This window comes from Prosopis cineraria, unplaced genomic scaffold (genome assembly GCF_029017545.1).
Source record: "Prosopis cineraria cultivar Desert tree isolate PC_DT_omini unplaced genomic scaffold, ASM2901754v1 PC9, whole genome shotgun sequence".
NCBI lineage: Eukaryota > Viridiplantae > Streptophyta > Magnoliopsida > Fabales > Fabaceae > Prosopis > Prosopis cineraria.
The window spans coordinates 31570517-31592945 of NW_026555340.1; the positions used below are offsets into that span (position 1 = coordinate 31570517).

A 22429-nucleotide genomic window follows, 5' to 3' on the forward strand; every position below is an offset into this window, starting at 1 on the left:
TGCGTGATCTGAGGTTTAAACAAGGCCTCAGCATCCGGAATGCGGAAACACTATCGATGACCCAATTATAGCATATTGACATGATCAGATATATGGAGGGAACGCATTGTTCGTGACTTGAAATTCTCTTTGAACTGTTGTTAAGGCATACTTAATATATCTTATATGTATCCCGCAAACTGAAACAACGTGGGTCGATGCTAGTGTAAAGAATGACCTGTTTGATATAAATACGTACAACTGTAGAGTCTGCTTCAACGGGCGAGGTGTCTTTATGCAAAAGTTCACTAAATAACTGCCCGAGAGCGCCAGCAATGGAAAGTACGTGCATGTGATGGAAATCCAATAATAGAGGGGTACGTGTTTTGGCTTTTGCCTTTCTGGTGGGGTTGATTGGTGAAAACCGATATTGAAGCGCAAGACACACAAAACCATGATAATTTATAGCTAGTAATATGAATTGAATTTTCAACTCACAAAATATAATAGGATTGAATTGAAGATAATGAGTCCATTTAAATGTAGAATAGTTTGAATTCGTCCCTACATAACTTGGATCCGCAATAGGCTAACCTGCAGATTTGTGAGTTAACCAGCTTATTTTTAAAAAAAAAAAAGGTAGAAAATAAATTGAGAAGATGAACTCTTGTTTGCTCAATCAACTCTTGACTTCTCAATTAAAATTTAAAATTAGTTTTGTTGAATTATCTCAAAATTAAAGCATATGAGTAGATAAGTGAGTTAAAGAATTAAATTTTAAAAAAAAACTGTAAAAATAACATTTGTAGAACAGATCTTAAAATTGATTTTCTACTTCATACAATATATTAAAAATTAATATATCTCCCCTGAATTGAAAATAAATTAATAAATGAGTTGCATCATTTATTACTTATAAACGTGGGTGTAATCAATTTTTTTTTGTTACATTAAATAATAATAATATTATTAGATTGTTTAAAAAAGAATAATAAGTTTAATAGCAAGACCAAAAATAAGTGAAACCAGACAATAATAGCGTATTAATACTTTTTATATTTTTAAGGCGACGGTGCCTCGAGGAGGGTGTTATTAGTTGTTATCACAGGTTGATTGGGTCCCCTTCTGATGGGACCGTTCTTGTTTTTTTTTTTTTTCTAACCATTGCTCATAATTCGGCGTCTTTTGGTCCCAAAAACCCATGATTCAGTACCCCACTCCTACATCCCAGAATACGTGTGTGTGTTACAAACTTACAATCTCATTGGTTCCTGCCTCCTAACCTTTCATTCTTCTGTTTTCTTTTTCGCGTCTTCTGAATAATTTTTGGCCGAAAAGAAAGCACGGGGAGGACCACTAGACAAGAACCGTTTTCTTCACTCCACACTTTGTCTTCTCGTATGTACACTTTTGTTACCAAGCCCGTGGACTCAAATAACGCTGCACCTTTTTGCCCAAAAACAAGAAAAAATAACGCTGCACCTTAAAATAAGAAACTTCCAAGCACCTTCCAAGCTTTCTTTTTTCTTTTTTCTTTCTTTTTTTTTTAGGGGAAAAAAAATCAGTTGTTATTTTTTGGCATTCCCGCTCAACTACACTTCAACATTAATGCATAAACTCTCTGAATAGTGAATCCCTTTATTACTTTCGCTTAAGATTCTATTAATCATTACCGTATATTTTATATACTTTCATCTCTCTGTTTTGTTTTTTATTTCAATTCCTTAATGTTCAGAAAGTACTTAAAAATATTTTTTAATGCTACTGTAATGTCAGTGGATAGAATGGGGAAGAGAAAGGAGATTGTATACATTTGATATTAAGAGCTGAGAAACAATTAAAACCTCGATTTATATTTCATCTACTTAGAATACAAAAGATTGCCTGCTCTCAAATTACTGGATTAGGAATAGCAGCAAGCAGAGAAGCTACACAAGAAGAACCCTTCTCATATGGGAGAAGAAAAGGGAAGCAAAAGACAGTCAAACGTGCACCTGCCAAAATATTACATTTGTAAATTCAGTAACAGACATATTTAGTATAAGACAGATGGGGAATCAATTTCCGAACTACCCCCTGATTCCAATCGAATCAAGCTTCACTTGTACTCCAGAATCATGTTGTTCTCAGGAGCCAAACCAATGCAAGCCCTCATGATGTTTTCCAGCATAGCACGCTGCTTTGATAATGCGTTCACCACTGGTGTACCCGGGGGCACCTGTTATCCATGGCCACACACCATTCATTTTATCCCTCCAATTTTTGAGGATATAATAGAGTAAAATCTGCAATGAAAAGGTTGAAGAAAGAAAAGCTATACTAGAGTAAGACTCACCAGAGGAGCTTTGGTGAGGTAACTGAGAATGGCAGCAACTGGGTGGAACGAGTGAAACTTACCCTGAAAAACCCATAGCCAACTCTGCATTAGTAAGGCAGCGTATAAAATAAAACTGCTTGGACGCTAACATAAATTTGACGTAATTAATGAAGGCAAACGGACCTCTCCTTCAGCCTTGAACTGAATTCGAGTGCTAAGCTCCGCAAGAAGGACCAAATCTAGGATAATAGGAGCAGCCAACAGAGAATCCTCGCATGTGTTGTGCATCACGATTGTGTTCTTTCCACCCATGAATATCTCTGAAGTGTACTCATCCATAGCTCTCTTGCTGTCGCCCACGTAGGGTACATACTACACAAGTTACAAATTAAACCAAAGAATTAAGCATGGCAGACGACGAATGTAGAGAAGTAGGGCGAAGAAGGCTGAAGCAAAGGTTACCTTAATAACGACGACATGATCTGGATGCTCGCCAGTCTCATAGAGGATGGCGTTGCTGTTGACCATATCATCCACGACGTTGCTTTTAGAGATTTCCTTGGAGCGGAAGGTTTGTGGAGCTGAGAGATTCATCCCGTCATTGTTTCCCAGATGGTTGTAGCTCACAATTGAGGTCGGCTATCAGTCATCAACACGTTTGAAATAAGTACACTTTTCGTTTGGCAGATATACAGAATTAGCATACTCCGACCGTACAGACAAACAATTGGCTCGAGAGACAATTAAAGAAACAACTTCAAAGATATTGCTATAGTGCTATACCTTGATGCCAGCCCCCACGAGAAAATCCACCAACACGGATTTCATTTTGGTCTGACCACTCTTAAAGTCATCCCCACCAATCAAACTGTTCCTCTTTATGGCCAAGTCAATCAGCCCTGATGAGCACAAAAGCGAAGTTCAAAAACTTGGTTTAATTTTTGAGAATCTAATCAACAAGCATTATGCAAGTAAATAGTCCACCTGGAACAAAAGTGTTCTGAGGGCTTCCATTGATAAAAGGAACATTCTCTAGAACACAAGCCAAGGCATACAAGGTGGAAGGAGAAATCTCAGGCTCATTCCTGTCCAAGGCAGCCAAGAGGTTTTCCATGGTGTCGTTTAGTCCCACAACTACGTTACTGTACCTCTCTGTGTTGGCAGTCCAGAGTACAACAACCTTGTCTACCTTGTTGGCTTCCTTAAAGTCCCTTCATATCATAAAAGGGGGCCCATTCAGCAAGTTAATAAAAAAGGGCTTCTGGTATATATTTAATTATCTATTGATTAATTTTAAGCCACCGAGCTATTAGAACAGTACTGTAGTTACTTTATGTCTTTGATAATCTGTTGGACTTGTTCTTTTTTGGTGCCCTTGATGACGTTGTTGGCTCTGTCCCCTTGGTTTGCGGCAATGAAATCCGGGTCATAGATTCCAGGGAGTGGAACCATGGATTCCATGTAGGGCCTAAGCTGCTTTTGCAGATCAATGTCAAAGACCTTAGCCCTGGCCATGGCATCGGCCAGGTTCATGTCACTGATATCCCATCCTCCAAACACAATATCGTCAGGGTTGACCTGGAGACAAATTATACATTAGGTTTGAACAAAACATTTCACAGCATAAAAGACGAGAAGGAAAAGAAGAGGGAGCAATTAATTTTTTCAGCAAGATGAAGTAACCATAGGAAGGAGGCTTTTGAATGGGGCATAAATTTCCTCCCCATTGAATGAACCCACGCGGATGGTGGATGCCTGGGTTAGGGAGCCAAAGTAATTGGCTTGTTGAATTTTGTCCTTTGTTGCCCACGAAATACCCCTGTCAAGTACTCAAGTCAATCAATACAGTTAATGGGTCAAGAAAATAATGGTGAGTTTTTTTAAAAAAAAAAAATTGTTAAACTTCAATACGGCCGAAGCCAGAAAGAAAACGAAGAAAGCTTACTCTCGGTTGGCGATAACACCACCAGTGAGGGTGCTGCCGTTGTTTCCACCCCATCCCACAAGCATTACCCTAGAAGCCAACAAATTAACATGCAGAGAATGAGATATGAGCGATTAAATCATTAACGGGTACGCAAACAGGGGGAAAAAACACAGAAGATATGATTTGGGATAATTTTGAAGTGATGAATCCAATGGAGTAATTAAACAAGACGGAGAGGGGACAGTTAGGGAGCTAACCCTAATTTAGGGACATGGATGTTGGTTATAAATTCATATTTAACAGTCTTGGGCTTGACAATCCACTGATAAGTGCCATTTCTGTTCTCATGGACAAGCTCGGTGGTCTGATAGTTGTACACGGACTGAATCTCACCGTCTGTGTACTTGACACTGGGACTCTCAACCTTAAAGCTCTCAATGAACATCTTCGAGGGGAAGAAGAAAGGCTTTCACGCAGAGTTGTGGCTCTCCTCTCTTCCCTGCTCCTTTGGTGGATCAATGGTGCACCTTCACGGAGCTCCCGCGGTCCCCATATATAGAGAAATGGCAAGCTCTTGGCATACACGTGGCGAGAAGAACATGCCAAGTAGGACCTCCTCCATGTGACTCTTTTTTCCCCCCTTTGATGCAGTGAAACTGAAAAGGCCAAAACTAAAGCCAGCAGCATTTGATTGGTGAAAACGAAGGCAAATAATCACTGATTTATTGATTTTATTATTTTAATTCTAAAACATAAAAATTGGTATATTTATAATTAAATATGCATTTAACCATTTAACTTAACATAATATTTTCTATTAATCTCTTAATTTTATAAAATATTTTTTCAATCCTTTACTCATAACATTATTAGTTTCATAAAAAAATTAATATTTTAATCCTTCAACTTTTAACTCACTTATAATTCAGTCCCTCAACTATAATTCACTATGACTCAATCCCTAAATTATAACTTGTTGCAACTCAATTTCTTAACTTTTGATTCACCTATAACTCAGTCCTTATTTTTAATTTTTTTAAAAAAAATTCTTATCAAATAAGAGGGATAAAAAATGCTCATATATTATTTTAAAATACCCTCCTCTTTTTTATTAATGTGGGATATAAGTTAACATGAAAAAAATTAATAAAAGTTAAGAACTAATTTATAAGTAATTCAAAAGTTGAGGGACTAAGCCATAAACGAGTCATAGTTGAGAAACTGAGTCACAGCGAGTCATAGTTGAGGGACTGAGTTACAAGTGACTTAAAAGTTAGAGAATTAAAAGATTAATTTTTTTCTTAATTTCATCATAAAAATATTTTATATTAAACTTTTAGATATTTACTAAATATTTTCAAACATTGACATGTTAACTTTAATTTTTTTAAAGAAAAAAATTATTAGTTTCCATATTTTTATTAAATTTTACTTTTAATCAATATATTTTTTCTTATATTTTTAATCTCTATAGATTCAACAAACTTAAGTGACATTTGTTATTTAAGTTTTTATAGTTTTCAGTATTTTTAAAGTTGTTAATCCTTATGAATTGAAAACACTAAAAAAAATTATAAAAATTAAAAATAAAACTCAATTGAAACTATAAGAATTAATAATTATGTTTTTTTTATTTTTTTTAAAAATAATAAATATTGATACAAAAATTAATAATTAAAAAATAAAAATGTTAGGAATAAAAGACTAAAAAAGTATTTTATAAAATTAAAAAATTAAAATTCTATATAAAATTAAAAAATTAAAAATATGATTTATCCTAATGTTTATTAAAAAAATTTAATTATATTTGTAGTGTCAAAACTTGTAAATAGTACTCCGCTCATTTCACTTTATACTTTTTTTTTATTGTCCTTTTTATAGTTTTTTTTTTTTTTGCAATTCTAAGGAGTACTGTAATATTTTTTCAAATATATCTCTAATAAATTATTTTTCCCATACTCTAATGAATAATTTAACTTTTAGAATATTTAATTAGGGATGTAAGAAGGAAACTAATTACATATGAGCAATTTCTTTGGGCTTTGCAAATTTGACAATTGGGTAATATATTAAAGTATGGAGGTAGTGATATATGTTTTTATAAGTTAAGGTGTATTTTTAATTTTTAAATCTCATATAAGACTTTTATTTTGGTCCCTTAATTTTTTTAAATAACAATAATCTGTATAAGAAATAATTATTCAAAATTAACGATATTAATATTAAAAAACTATAAGGATACTTTATATAATTAAAAAACCAAACTAAACTTTATATAAAGTTGGATAAAGTAGCAAAATTAACTATGAACTATTTTTTCACCAGCATCTAGTAGCTTAAACTATCAAGTAGTGTAAAATAAATCGCAAACTTTTAAAAATAGAATATTCATTAGCCCACTGTTAATCTCAGATGACGGATGTTATGCAAGGTCCACAATGACATGTCTACTCAACTGGCACTCCACATCAGCATGATAAAGGTATAAATTTAATTACAACTTATTTTTTAAGAAGCACTAGGTAGCCTCTGTTATAAAAAACCATGGTATTGAAAACCGGACCGGACCGGCCGGGTCAACCCGGAAACCGGTGAACCAGTCCCCTGTCCGGTCTGGGTTTGCACTTAACCCGGTGAGGGAGTGAACCGGTGTAACCCGGTCAACCCGGGTTCAACCCGGTATAACCCGGATAACCCGGTGGGTTGACTGGGTTAACCGGGTTAATATTTTTTCAGACTTTTACCCCAAAACGACGTCGTTTTTGATTTTTTTTTTCATTTTTAATTTTTCACAGCTCTGAGTTCGGAAAAAAATAACAAAAAAAAGTAAAATTAAAGTCAAAAAATAAAAAATTAGAGATAGAGCATGCTAAGTCCAAAAATATAGTATTTTATTATTGTTAGACTTTTGAGTGGTTGGATTTGGTTGAATGTTTTTATAATTAATGTCTTTTTATTTAAATTGTATTATTTTAATCATGACCGGTTTGCCACCGGTTCAACCCCCGGTTCAACCCTGATTGAACCACTAACCCGTGACCCAGTGCCATGACCGGTTTAATGACCGGTCCGGTTTTACGTACCTTGTAAAAAACTGACCATCGAATACCTTCCTCTCAATTTTAATCAGAGACCGTGTGTTTTTCATACTTACAAGGCTCACAAAGCATTAATCTCTTCAATCTTTTTGCTTTCATTCTCAATGTCAGCTAAAAAAAAGAGTCTCAAAGAGTTCTTATCGAAAGATATTTATAAGAACAATGCCAATAAAATACAAGCTTAATTTAATTACGTGTGAAAATAATTTGATTCTAGCTTAATTTAGTCACGAATTATTTCTTCTACTTTGTTGACGTCGTTTTTATGAATGTATTTATATAATAACTCTTGAAACTTCTTGTTCTTGAGCTGAGATTGAGAACGAAGGTGAGAAGATTAGAGAGATTTTGGGTCTCATAAGTTTAAAAATAAATGATATTTGATTAAAATTGATAGGATGATATTGAGTGGTTCATTTTTTATAATAGAGACAATCCAATGCTCCTTGAAAAATAGTTTTAAATTTTTGTCTTTTTTAAATTTTGTATTAATAGATGGAAATGATATATTAAACTTGAAGGGATGTTTTTGTTTTATGATTATTGATCTAACAGGAGATTCCAAATTCTAACATAGGCTTTAAAAATATAAAAAGATATTTATAATTAAGATGAAATAGAGCGAAAGTAAACATGTTTTTTTTTCAAAACCATTACTTTTTTTAATAGTGAAAGAATTACTTGAGTTTTTCATAACTTATTTTGCTAAAGCAATATACATATTTAACTGTCCCTTGAATATCTATAAAACTAGTAATATGAATTAATTCACAACCTGCATGTTGGCATGTAACGGGTTGTGAGTTTGGTAAGGCAAGTTGGTAAAGCCTGCATCTTGTGTGTGTTATAATTTCACCAACCCGTTGCCAACCCTTTAGTAAAACAAGTATTTTTTATAATTTTTTAAAATTTTAAAAATTATAAATTTACCTCTTTTTATTATTTTTTATGATAAAAAAATTATATATTCCTCCTAAAAACTAATTATCCAAATAACAATGAAATTATTTTTCTAATCAAGGCATGCTTATATCATCACTAAAATTTAAACTAATTTAATTTTCTAATTATTTTATTTTTCAGTCTTTTACATGACTGATCAATGTTTTACATATATAGATTAATAAAAATGCTATATCTTTCTTATTTTTTCTTCATCTTGTTTTACATTTTTGCTACAAAATTAATGCCCCAATTTAAAATTCCAATTCTTTTTTAAAAAATATGATAATTTAAAATTTGACTATTAAATTATAACTCATAATACACTCAGTTCATATCACCCAAATGTTCTAATTTTTATATTTTTTTCTTCCTCCTTTTATGTTCAAATTAAGATGATAATGTTATCTATATATTTAGCAATTTATAAATATGCTTAATTTTTTTAAAAATAAAAATGATAACTAAACTTTTTTTTTATTTACTAGCTTGTGTAATACTATTTTGTAAACAAGACAATCTAAATAAACTATTATGCGGATGAAGCAAAGTATAATAAAATATTTCATTCAATATTTTCTTAATCACATTCAAATTATATTATATCATCATTTAAATATATGAGCGGGGTGTTTTTATTATTTTCTGTCATAATTTAAACTTGAACTAAATAAATATAAAAATATCAAGTACTTAAACTAAAATTCCATGCGTGCCTCCTCTAAATAATTTACTTTAAACTTAATCTTATTTATTTATTTTATATATATATATATATATATATAAAAGCGGGTTGTTACGGGTTCAAGTTGTGAAAACCTGCCTGGCATCTAATTGAGCACATTTTCTCTAATGACAGGGCGGATAACAGAGGAGAACGACTAAAAATTTAGCTTAAAATTATGTCTCCTTAACAAAATTCTTGTCATCAAATATTAGTACAATTACTAAATATTGAAATGTGTATTAACCTGCAAAAATTGCCGGTAAGACAATAGTTCCGCATCAAAAAATAAAAGTACATTGACAAAAAAAAAGAGACAAAAAAAAGAGAGAGAGAGAACATACTATATAAAATACAAATAAAGACAAGAGAAAATGACAAAAAAAAAAAAAGGTTCTTGCCTTGTAACTGCCTCGTTAAGCGAACAAAATCGAATATTTTATTATGGGCTCTAGATAGTTCTCCTGGAAGGAAAAAAAAAAAGAAGGCCTAGATTGTTCTCCACACGTCGTTGTTGTTTAGAATATAAAATATAATTATAAATTTAAAATACAGATAGCTCATGTCTGTAGTCTGCGCTTGGAGGTGAATGCCCCTCGTACTACATGACAAGCACATGCTTCCTCCAGAATCGAAACACTGTGCATCCGCAGATTTCCGCACCACAATCCACGGTGGAGTTTGCAGAAATTTGTTTAGGATGCACATTGTGTAAAGTTATTAAGTTTACTCCCTCTTTTTTTTTTTTTGTGAAATAAATCTTACCATTTTACTATCGATGATTTATACATAGTATAAATTACCAGTGACAACTTATAACAGTATGAACATAAATTATTAAGATTCTTTTTGTAATGAAAAGATGATCGGGGAAGCGTCACTACACTCAGGAGAGAGGTTTACACATCCATTTTCTCAATTTTTATCATTCATATTGTAATATTCAGCTCATTATTTCGACAATTAGTCAAAACTTCTAAAACGATCTTGGATTGAACAATGAAATTACCTTTAAATACTTGAAATAATTATTAAAATCCATTTTCATATTCAAAATATAAAAACTACAAATATTTGAGAGTCAAGTTTCTAAATCATATTCACTTCAAAAATATCAATCTCCAACACAAATCAAAATGGGCACAAATACAAAAACACAAGCATCAATTTAGGTTCAACACGTTTGAACTCAATTCATTTCAAGTTCAAAAGTTGAAGGATGGGCCACTGCATTTTACACGTGCGCCTTGACTTTTTTTCTCTGTACCATGCATAACATCACATTGCACATAACAACTCTATTATTGTCAATTTGACAATATTGGAGACAAATTTTTATAACGTTCCATTTCTTCATTTAACCTTTGATTGAGGTGATCAAAGTGTCTATAAAAAGCTCTTTTAGAGCTCCAACTAATGTCAACAGTTTCACTCATAAATCATTTCTCAATTAAAAGTTAGATACCCATTTACAAAGTCATTCTTTTTTACTTTTAAAACACAATTAGGGTATCTAACTTCACAATCAAATGCCAAAAGCTTACAATCGCTTTCAAACCACACTCAATAGATTGAATATGACATATACAGCATACCACCGTATTTGCAATACTTGCATATCCCATTTTAGATTCTCAACCCTTAAATCTCAAAAAAAAAAAGGGAGAGTCAATTTCACATAAATAATCATAATCATGCATTTAAGTTTATCTTTATTTACACTAATGTTTTGACTCTTTTTAAATGCGCATGCATGTAACACACAACTCAAATCCAAAATACAATTTCCAACAGCAACAACAAATAATGCAAGTAAATCAAGATAATGTGCACTCCTAGCTGGCAATTTCATTCAAAATATGCACATAAATATAAACTATAGGCGTATAGTTAGAATTGACTCGAGCTAGCTCCTGTAAATATTAAAGAAAGAAGGACCTGTATAACCATTCGGTAACCACCAATGTACATTTAACCTATATAGTTGTAAGTTAATCAATTATAATGATGCAAGTAGCATTTACAAATAATGTGTGTTTACTTATTTTCAATGACACAATTTATTCAGTTATAACGCTAACAATCATGTGACATAGATTTCATAATATGTAAAGGCCACAATACTAACATCTATATGCCATTTATATGATATGTAAGGTTACAATAATAATAGCCATGTAGCCATGATATGATACACATGATTAGTGCCATCTTTATATCCCCTTGATACCTCCAACATGAAACTGTGACCTATTTCACCCAACGAGATCTATTCAAGTGTTTAGACTACCCAAGCCTTTTAATTGTGAAGAGTTGATTGGGTAAAGCTACTATACTCACTTGGGAATCATACTTTTCTCAAAATCTTACACTATGGGATGTCAGGCACTTAAGTTGGCCTTCTTATTGAATAAGTAAAAATTAATTAAGTTTGAGTCTCTCATAAAATTAGCGGAACAGTCTCTCATTAAACAAGTGAAATAATATAAATATAAAGGTAAGCTATCGAGTTCCGAATGACAATCGTACCACATAGATTTAAAATCTTTACTTTCCTCTCTAAGCGAACTCCCACTTCATATAATCATGTAATGTAAGTCATGCTTACACATAGTATGCACATTTCTCAACAATTATAACTTTTCATGCAACATACAAGCATGGCATTTTTTTTAAAAAAAATCCCACATCACTCACATTACTTTCACAACCACAACTTTCTCAACACAATTTGTATTTCATTCTCCCTTGCTCATGTTTCAAGTGATGTTTGAAGTGTAATTTAGCACAATCTAGATCAATTTCACGATCAACAATTTAAACATTCAACTTCTCACACACTACATAATCTCTTTGTCAAAGTTGCCACATGCTTGTATCAAACAAATTTACAAACACTAAATGATTTTCAAACAGGTTCTTAAACACTTATAATTAATTAAATAATTAAATGCATATATTATATTTTTTCTAACTGCCTTGAACTTTTAAGAAGTTAAAAGTTGTGCCCCTCGATATTAATTACTTTCAAAACTATTTCAAATTTGAATGATGTCGGTTGAAGATTAATCTACGATCAGTAATGCCCATATATATCAGTAAAATGAAATCGCTGGTTGTTTACTCCACCACAGCGCGTGTGGGTAACAAAGCGGAAAACCGGAAAGCGATCTGAGAAGTGGAAGGCGATGTCTTTCTCACGCGTTCACGCCATCTTGCAACATGAGCGCGTACTGATGAGATGGAGGGTGCAACTTTAGCAAACCAGGGCCTCCTGGTATGCGAATTGAATTAGCGAAGAGGCTTTTCACAATTTTGGACGGAGAGTCTGACGAACTATATTGAATGTGCCTGAAGTGAAGTGTGTGTGTAGTATAATCTTTGCACCCTTGTGTTTATAATCTGACAAGGTTTCATTTTCTTTTTAATTGTTTCCAAATTTTTTAATTTTAAAAAATAAATTGTTTACCATTAATAAAATTACAACTCTGGTTCAAATCAACACTTTCATCACTCAAAATTTTAATCTCCTTGCATTTAAACATACTCATCAAGAATATTAACTTCCTTCGACTCCTATTAATTCTGTTAAACTTCAAATTTAAAATTTGATAACTTTTATTTTAATAATATAAAATAAAATTAATAAATTTAGACAATCCAGATTAAAACTGTACGGCTTTTCCTCGCTGAAACTGGCATTTTTACGACTGAAGAGAGTAAAATATGCGAGGCGGATTTACCTTTTCATAGCTTTTTTCTTATTGGTACGTATTTATTTATTCAGAATGAGATGGGTCCCGCAATGCACTTGCTACGCCAATCTTGTCCATGCTGACCACAAATAGGGCATCCATCCATGATACATGAATCGAGATTGAAAAGTGAGGACAGGAAAATAAATCAGATGCAAATTTTTCAATAAAGTATTTTGGATGTTTGCGCCCTCTTCCGGACAAGACTTTCTCCTTGATGGCGATGGAAATCAATTGTATTTACAATGTCGGAACAAAAAAAAAAACCCTCTATTTACCACACAAGGCAACAAGCGAACAAAGTACAATAATATACGACCCCCTTCTCCCTGTTTTTTTAATTATGTACAAGACCCACTCTAATTTTATATAAAAAAATATTTTAAATGATTTTAATGTATTTAGATATCAATCAGTCTCTCACCCTCTTTTTTTTTTTGGGTCAAGCACATCAGTCTCAATCAAAACATGGGCAGAATAATAAAATTATAATCGGTAATTTGAGGTTAGCCAGTCATCAAACCCAACCATCTACCTTGAATTCATTTAAAAAATTTTAGGATTAGGCTTAAAAAATAATTTTTTATGTTTGGGCTGCCTGAGTAAAAAAATTTATTGTTAAAAAATATAAAAAATATAATAAATATTAAATTTTTTAAGTTTTAGGTTAAAAGACCATATATTTAAATCTTATATATCTTTTTTTAACTAAACAATCCTACATATCGTTTAAGCATCCAAAAAATATATTATATATATATATATTAAAAATAAATAATCACTTTTAAAGTAAAAAATAATTAAAAATAATTTTAAAATAAAATTTAAGTATTTAGGTCGAACTTGATCATTTAAACTTTTTAGGGAGTTGTGTTGGAAAATTCATGTGGGTCAAGTTGCCAAACCTAAATAGAGTGACATTTTGTCAAAATTTAAGCCATTTGGTACTCCTTTCAATTTAAGATATAAACATTTCCTCCCAACTTATCTTGATCTAAAATATACTCCCTCTGTTGACTGAATCTCACCTTTAATAAAATAATTATTTGTTTTTAAATTGATTCTATTTTTTTATATTTACCCTTATTTAATAAAGTTTTTTACCTTAAAATAAATCTAAAATGATTTATTTAATAAAAAAATTTAGAAAAAAACAATAATTACATCTTAGAATATAAAAATATCTTATATTTTTTTGATGAAGGGAGTGAATAATTTAGTATTTGTTAAAAAAAATCATTTTACTCATTGTAACATCTCAATTTAAATTTTAATAGTTAATTTGGGTTAATAGAAATTTTGAAAAATATTTAGAGGTAAATAAATTAGTAGAAAATGATTATTAAATCTAACTTAGGATATAATTCTAAAAAAAATAATAAATAAAAAAACATAATAATAAAAAAATATTATTAAATTATTATTATTATTATAAAAAAACAAAAGAAAAGGTGTAAAAACAAGAAAGGAGAAAAACAAGAAAACTTTCGGCCGCCGCACATGAACAGTAAAATAAAATAATAAAAAAAAGAAGGAAAGAAGAGAGAGAAAAGAATAAAAAAAATGTGTGGGACCCACTGAATTTTTATAAAACTCACCCGTTTCCTTTCATTTCTTCAATTCTTTTCCTGCGCGCGAGCTGAGGCGGAGAGAAGCGAGTTGCCGGTGCAAAATATCTAAATTTTTAAGGTAAGAGTTTTTAATAGGATATTTAGGGTGTGATTTTAAGCTTTTTAAGACTAAGTAAGTGTTCTAAAAATTTTTCTTCATCATCCTTCTTCTTTAGTTTCTGAGTTTGTAGTGGTAGAAAATTTAAGATCTGGAAGAGGGATGAATTTATGTTGAATAAATATATTTTTTGAGGTTGTCAGTAGTATAATAAATGTTCTAGAGTATAAATTTGTTGATGATCTTTGAATCTGTGGCTTATGGATCAAATTCTAAACTAGATCTGAAAATATATATTGATTTATTGAGGTTTAGATGATTATTTGGGATGAGAAATGAATTATTATGGTTATAGTATTATGATTCTAAGTTAGAGACTTAATTTTTAATTTTTGGGTATTTTAGGTACGAATTTATAAAATAAAAAGAAAATTTTGATAATAGAAATTAGTTTAAATTTTGATTTTTAGATTATCAATGTTTATTGATAATTAAAAGAGGAGTTAAAAATTTTACTTAATAATATTAACTATAGATTTGTATTAAGATTGAAATTAGGAATTATATTATATTTTTAATTCTATTATTAGAATTATTTAATTAGTTTCAAAAATTGAAACTAATATTTATAAATAATATGTTATTTGTAGATTGTATTACTGGTGAAGATTGTGGTGAGAGAGAAATTTTAAGGAATAATTTATTGAAAAAAAAGCCACAAGGTAACCATGCTTTTAATTTGTGATTAGTGTTACTTCATGTTAATTGGGTGATTATTGAGAAAATTATGAATTTTGTAATATTTTATAATTGTGCAATATTATTATGAATTTGTTTAATTATTGTGGGAGGTGTTGGGAGACTTGCTATTATTATTGTATTTATGTGTCACGTGGTACGCCCCTATTGGAGCTCAATAGGTGGCTTGTAAGGGCTCGGGCTAATCTACCTTTGGCAGAGTAATTTAGCACCGAGTGAGGGCTATGGCTCGAGGTTAATGGAGGGATATAAGGATGGTTGTTTGTGTTCATTATAATATTTCTTATATTTGTTGGAATTATATTATTTTTAATTCTCACTTAGTAAGCACACACTTAACTGTTTGTATACACTATCATAAATTGGCTTTGGTTACTGGAACTTTTGAGTCTCATTATGTGGTTAACAATTTTCAGGAGAAGAGCCACGAGTGACACATGGAGGAGTCCCAGAGGCTTAGTGGTATAGATCCACTGTCTCTTTTGGGTATTTAATTTATGATTTATAATGTGTTATATTGCCAATATTAGGGCTTTTTGTTTATTGTCAATTATATGAATATATAAATGTAATCATGCCTTTCAAACTATTTCTATTTTTAGTACAATTTGGATGACTGTAATTTTAATATTTGGTTTACTTTGGATTGGTTAAAATGGCATGATTATAAGGCCAAATAACTGACTTGTGTTGAAAATTTATTAAATTGCTTATTTTACTTGTTGGGAGTATAAGGATGGACAAATGTGATTTAGTTTACTTGTTGGGAGTATAAGGATGGACAAATGTGATTTAGCCTAATGGCATGTGGGAGGTAAAAATTTATCTGAAATATTAATTATAAAATATTTTATATTGAAATTATTAATATAAAAATGTGTTGGGTGGCTGTAACCCAACTATGGTTGAGTTAAATTATTTTAAAAAAAAAATTTTGGTGTGTTACACTCATTAACCTAGACTCTTGCATAGTGAATTTATGATATTCTCCACACTTAATAAAAATCATAGTTAAGGGTAAGATAGAAAAATAATATATATTTTCATAAAATTTTTATTAATATGCATATTATTGTTAGCGAGGAGTGAAATAGGAAGAAGTAATTAATGAATCAAGAAAGTTAAAAGAATGTTTTATCCTCTCTATTAAAAAATATAAGACAATTTTAAAGAATTTGATGTTAAAAAATACAGAATATCTTTAGTGTTTTGAGATGTAATTAATATATTTTTAAATTCTTTTAATAAATAAATCATTTAATATTTATTTTTAAATGAAACATTCTATTAAATAGAAATAAGTATGAAAATAATGTGTTAATTTAAAGATAAATAATTAGATTATTGAGATGATATTTAATTAAAAATATTTTATATTTTTTAATAGAAACAGTAAATGTTTTACTGCATAATTTTATTATTTATATCTGAAAGATGGGATTGAGAGTATGGGTTTTAACGTGGAAAAATATCATCTACGGATCTTTGGATACTTTTTTATATCAAATGAGGACCTTACAAATTTAAAATTTCACCGCATTCCCTTGATAGCTATATGAAAATAAGATTTCATGAGAAGACCTAATTATCCTTACAGTTTAATAAAGTGCAATAATTTAATAAGTTGTTTATTACGTATGATTAGTTATCGAAGCTTGAGAAGATGTTTGTTTATACACAATGAACACTTATATGATTAAACTTTTGTTATAAGTCATAATTACTTGTTAATTCTAAACAGGTTATTGTTAATTAAATGTGGTTACTTGTCAAAATTAGAATCAATATTTGTTTATGTAGGATTAATGCATATAAAATTAAACACATGCTATTAATTATATGTAGTAATTTATTAATCCTAAATTGGTTGTTGCTAATCACATAGAGTTACTCATTAAAACTCAAATAGATATTTGTTTATGTAAAATTTATGCTTATACAGTGAAACATGCGCTATTAGTTTTTATAATTTATTCATTTTTGAACGTGTCATTGTTAATTATGTGTGATTACTTATCAAAATTTGAATATATATTTATTTATGCATCCAAAATATGTTAGAGGTAATTAGATCTTTTATCATAAAATCATATTTTCATATGGGCACTTGGGATATAGCAAACTTTCGAATTTTTAAAATCCTTCTTAAATATAAAAACTCTCCACGAATCCTCATATTGTATTTTCTCTTTTAACTTCACACTAGCTGGGGAAGGGCAGAAGAGGATACTTCGAGCATCCCCTCAATCCTTTTACATCAAAGACGTGGACTCCACTCCCCACTTTTTTCGGACACTGGTGTTTGCCATTACATCTTTCGTTTTTAAATCACAGACATCGCATGAAGGGACATTGGATTGAATGTCATGATTTTGAATTATTAACGTTTATATACGTTCAGGTCTTCAATATTGGTATGTTAAATGAGTAGTGTGTTACTCCGTCTGGGAAAGAATCCCAATCCACTAATAAATATTTCCCTTGCATGTGAGAGTGATAAGGGAAAATCACAGTCAAGAATCTCTGAAGTAATTTGTTCGCAAAGGAAAAAAAAAAAAAAAAGACCAAACCATTCTAATTTCACACTGCAGGATCAGATGACTAAGTTGTGAATAAAAAAATACCCTTGCATTTTTTTTTTCAAGTCAGCCTCACGGTCACTGGCGCTGGCATCATAAAAAATAAGTTGTTTGGAATCTAAAGTTATTGCCTACGTGAACATATTATTTTAATAACGGCTAAATTTCAATTTGCAAATGTAAGGGTATTTTTATCATTTCACACTCAATCATGTACAATTTAATTCTCTGGCTCTGCAGTATAAAATTAAAATATTTTGGTCATTTTTTGTGGAAAAGTTGCTTGAGGTTTTTTATTGTTATTTTCTCAAAAATAGAGAAATTTAAACGGATAAATTTTAAACAGTTCACGGTCTGGAAAATAGATAAATAGATACATATTTTGTTAAATATTTTTCTTGTTCCAGGTCACTTTAATGCCGATATATCATTAATATAAAATATAAAATATATTCGGTCTGGAAAATGAAATAGAAACAGAAAGAACGTAATTAAGGTCACCGAATGACTAATAGAACTTATTTATAACATAATTTTGTCCGATGCAAGGAGCCAAAACTAATTATAGTGCATATTAATTATAATTTTAATCTTTGTGATAAGTATTTGACTTATAATTTATAATATCATAATTTAAAACTTCACCGAATTTTATTGATAAATAATCAAAAAATATTTTTATAAATATTTTTTAAATTTAAAGGCATAACTTGATATTTTTTGTGAGTTTTATGATTCAACTTATCTAAATTTTATTGTTGGAAGAAAATATAAGGAATCCACGCCACAACAATAACGCGTAACGGGGGCCACCGGGGAAAGAAAGGAGGTTTCTAGACACACAAAGATTGGCGTAGCGTTTTTCCATAACTTTTGTCACCGCGGTTATTTGTTTCAGAGCACGTTTAATTGATTAAAGATTCATCCTTATTTTTATAGCTTCCTAATTAAAAACATGATACAAGAAAAATTGATCTCAATTACTCAGTGCGTACGAGCGTGGAATCATAAACAATGCTGGCAAAGTGACAATTTTTACAAATTATTTGAATAATTAATACATTGAAATTTAAAACTGTGTCTGGTCTTCATCAGCTATTGGTATCATTTTTTCGAGCTACGCCCAACCTCAACCTCGTAGCTTGGGCTTCACGTTACAGCCAGTGCAGAATGCACGGCAGGATCCTCGCCCTCCGGCATCGTCCTCCTCTCATTTGTCGATCGGCTCCTCTTCTTCTACAATCAAATTCAATTATCACTGAGACGCCAGGCCATGAAGATGAGGGCCCTCCCAAAATAATTGAATGACAAGAGACAGAGACCACAAGGCCCACGAATACTTCCGTAATAATCGGCGCAACAAAGTGTTTCGTGGCCCCTGGGTACATGGGCCAATGGGCCAATACTTGGGCGTTGGATCCACTAGTCATCGTTTAATAAACGAGCTCCGAATCGCAAGCAAGCGTTGGCAGATTTCGATTAACGAGTAAATGCCAGTCTTGAATCTTGATAATGTAATTCGAGATAGGACACAAAAACACCTTGCTTCCAAGACATATTCTTTTGCCTGACATGTTAGAATTCCCCTTTGGATATTGAAAGCATTAAATGATAACTACAACTCGCGAGGAGAGATCATCTGAAAAGTTGCTCCCGAATCACAGAAGCATACACCCTGATCTTATATACTGGTCAACTTCCATGATAAAAAAATAGACAATTAATTAGCTTTTAAATAGTGATATATATGAACTTCAAATATTTTCTCACTTTCAGGCTATTTTAATGTTCTAACCTCTCTCTCTCTCTCCTTTTTAAACAAAATTTCTGATGAGATATGGTTAGCAGTGATTAATATTTAAGACGAGAGGAAGTATCCTGCTAGTACTTTGTACAGGAACTTTCTTGAACTAATGGGCAGGGGTAATAATTTCCCTGGTTCTGGGGAGCATATCTTAAATAAGGGGGGGGGGGGGGAATTGAGACATGCTGTGAGGGGAAAAAATAAAACCGTGGCACCGACTTGTGCTTTTAACAATCTCAAATCTGCTCTTTAGATTATGGGGTTTGTTTGACCTAAGCGATAATGTTTTTACAAACCCATCCACGTTGAAATTTACATCGGGCCAGTCTATTCAAACATTCATAAGGCCACCCAAACATGTGGTCAAAAGAATAGTAACACTCAAGCAGGAGAAATTAAGATGCATGCCCTAACAAATTCTTCTTAAATTAAGGATAAGATGGTCAAAATTTCATTTAATTTTATAGGTCGACCTTTAATATATATATATATATATATAATTCTCTTCACAGTTAATTGCTAAACTTGATAGCGATGCACTCATGTGATACAACACTGATGATAAACTTCGAAATATTTATTACTGGACAAAATTAAAATAGCACAGTAAGATCCCTTTGCTTTTGGTGGAAGAAAGAAGTTTTGATTAGACGGGAAAAAATATATCGAGGTTTTATTTGTAAAACACACGTACAGGATGCATTACGTTTCCCTCATCAACTTTTGGAATGACAAGCCCCCGAAAGCAAAGACACGAAAATTTAAGACAAATAGAAGTAATTTAATCATCAGCTTCTTCATAGGTCAAGTCCCAAATAGAGGTACGTTGTTGGGCCTCAGCATTGTGTTGGTGTGGAGATTGATTCATGCGGACGTGGTCATTTTGCACAATCTCAAGTGCAGAACGCAATTCCGTGTCATCAACCCCATCCAGCCAGTAGCCTCCGCAGTCTCCAACGCTCAAATAATTCAGCTCATTAGCCTTTTCTAGCTCCTTGTTCATCCAATCTGCAACGCTTGCCATTTGCGCGTCACCCGACAGATATTCACGGAAAGGATTAAGAAGGGAAGCCCCGGCAGACCTGTCTGGAAATCCCTCCTTTAATTCATTCTTCTGGGAACTCTCGGCATTTCCAGAACCATCTTTACCAAACGCTCCCCTTTGTTCTTCTTCTTCTTCTTCTTCGGACGGTGATATTCTGAGGCACTTCTTTGTCAAAGCTAGCAGCGCTTCCTCCTGGTTCACAACTTTGGACCAGGTCGCGGTGTCTCTGGCCGTCATCTTATCTTGTAAAGACTTGGATTGTGTCACAAGCTTCCTCAGTCTGTTCAAATCAGGAGACATGTGCTTGATGACTGCGGCCAGGACGGAGACTTTCCAGGCCTTTTTCAGATCACGGGGCTTCTTATAAGGCGGAGGACCGTGCTCCTGGGCCATCACTCCCAGTTCACCCCACCAGACTTCGTTACCGCTGGGCCACCACGGAGGAGCCAGCCCTCTCTCCAGAGGAAACTTCCTCTGGGGAGGCACACAGTGCTGCATGAGAGCGGAAAGCAGAGAGCCTAACGTTGTATCCTGCAATTCGTGAAGCAGGTGCATACAGGACACCGGATCGACCTGACCCTTTTCAATCAGCGGCAAGTAGTTGGCAATGGCAAGAGGGGCGTTTTGGTCAAAGCGCACTTGCTCTTTCCACCACTCCCGCAGGCTATCGGAGGAACCGGTTACCGGCTTTCCCTTCTCGGGGACGATTCCATAGACAAAACCTTGACCGTTGCAGACTTCCATGATCTTCACCATGTACTTGAGGATTGAATCTTGCGCTCTCGCCAGCTTCTTGCGTCTGGATGCTTCTTGTTTTGCGCCTTGGTCCGGTTCATCTCTGAGACGTTTATCCTTGAGCTTCTGTAGAAGCATCCGGTCCTTCCACATGCGCTTCTTGATCTGCTCATACTCGATATCTTCTTCCGCTTCGTTGTCCTCTTCAGTTTCCGTACGACTCGATAACGAGTCATTCTCTTCCAGGAGCTCCACCATGACTGAGGCAAGGATTAAAAGCTTACTTGCATGTAGTTGAAATCTCACTAGTTGCAGAAAATGACATGTGATGAAATAGAAGGGAATGGGGGAGTAAAAAAACACACACACACACACACACACACACATATATATATAGAGAGAGAGAGAGAAGGATAAAAAGGCGGTCAATGGGGAAGAAACCAGGGAAGAGAAGGGTGTGGAAGGGAAGGGAGATAAGTAGCGATGGAGGAAATGGTGGAAACAGAGGCGCGTGTGAGGTGTTCTCGTCAGGGGTGACGCAAATATTAATTGCGTTGCGAATGATATCACCACCCTCTCCGCTCTGCATGCCATGCTCTCACAGACCTGTGACCTTTTCAGATAATGAACAGGCGCTAATTCTGATTTTGAAGGCAGTCGACAAAATTATATAAGGATGATGAGCATTAGCATTACATGGTGCGCCTTGCAATCCCTGAGTAGAGTCGGAAAACAAAGCCAGAAAGACAAAAATTTTCCATGTTTTCCCAGTCTACGGAAGGAGGGTTTCCTGAGAGAGAGCACGCCCATGCCATATGCTCCTAACTATCAGCGATAAGGATTGACCAGGCGTGATTAATTGCCACGCGTCAACTGCCTGATATGCCACACTCTTCTTTATTTAATGATGGGTGATTGGCTACTAATATTTTAACGGGATTCTGAGAGGCTCTCTTCCTTATTCTGTGGAATAAATAATTATATAGATTGGCCCTGGTGTTTCTGGAGGAAATGGGTGGGTAAAATGAATGTTGCGTCATCCAAAATACTAATGATGTTTTAGTAGAAATACATTCCATTTGATTATGGGTTCATAT

General features: G+C 32.7%; 2 protein-coding genes and 1 long non-coding RNA gene across 3 annotated transcripts; 1 reads left to right on the forward strand and 2 right to left on the reverse strand.

The window, feature by feature from the left end:
• Positions 1-1811: 1811 nt before the first annotated feature.
• On the reverse strand, positions 1812-4753 carry LOC129321038 (inositol-3-phosphate synthase). The gene is made up of 10 exons (XM_054966766.1): positions 4481-4753; positions 4242-4310; positions 3980-4115; positions 3627-3874; positions 3281-3507; positions 3080-3195; positions 2759-2935; positions 2480-2668; positions 2315-2377; positions 1812-2197 (listed from the first exon to the last, which is right to left on the reverse strand). Exons 1-10 carry the CDS (start codon positions 4666-4668, stop codon positions 2078-2080), a joined length of 1533 nt encoding a protein of 510 aa, XP_054822741.1. The 5' UTR covers positions 4669-4753; the 3' UTR covers positions 1812-2077.
• Positions 4754-14380: 9627 nt separating this feature from the next.
• On the forward strand, positions 14381-15776 carry LOC129319926 (uncharacterized). The gene is made up of 2 exons (XR_008595560.1): positions 14381-14431; positions 15586-15776. It is a non-coding gene; the product is annotated as an uncharacterized LOC129319926 (long non-coding RNA).
• A 4421-nt stretch (positions 15777-20197) lies between these two features.
• On the reverse strand, positions 20198-22191 carry LOC129320699 (putative ETHYLENE INSENSITIVE 3-like 4 protein). Its single transcript, XM_054966258.1, has one exon. The coding sequence runs from the start codon at positions 21924-21926 to the stop codon at positions 20334-20336; it is 1593 nt and encodes a 530-aa protein (XP_054822233.1). The 5' UTR covers positions 21927-22191; the 3' UTR covers positions 20198-20333.
• Positions 22192-22429: the final 238 nt, after the last annotated feature.

Excerpts from the sequence above, each read along its gene's own strand:
- LOC129321038 (XM_054966766.1), bottom strand. The coding sequence starts at position 4,668 with ATGTTCATTGAGAGCTTTAAGGTTGAGAGTCCCAGTGTCAAGTACACA. Across the intron at positions 3,875-3,979 it reads TCAAAAGCCTCCTTCCTATG|GTCAACCCTGACGATATTGT; the intron begins GTTACTTCATCT and ends ATTTGTCTCCAG. Across the intron at positions 3,508-3,626 it reads CAGATTATCAAAGACATAAA|GGACTTTAAGGAAGCCAACA; the intron begins GTAACTACAGTA and ends TATGATATGAAG.
- LOC129320699 (XM_054966258.1), bottom strand. The coding sequence starts at position 21,926 with ATGGCATGCAGAGCGGAGAGGGTGGTGATATCATTCGCAACGCAATTA.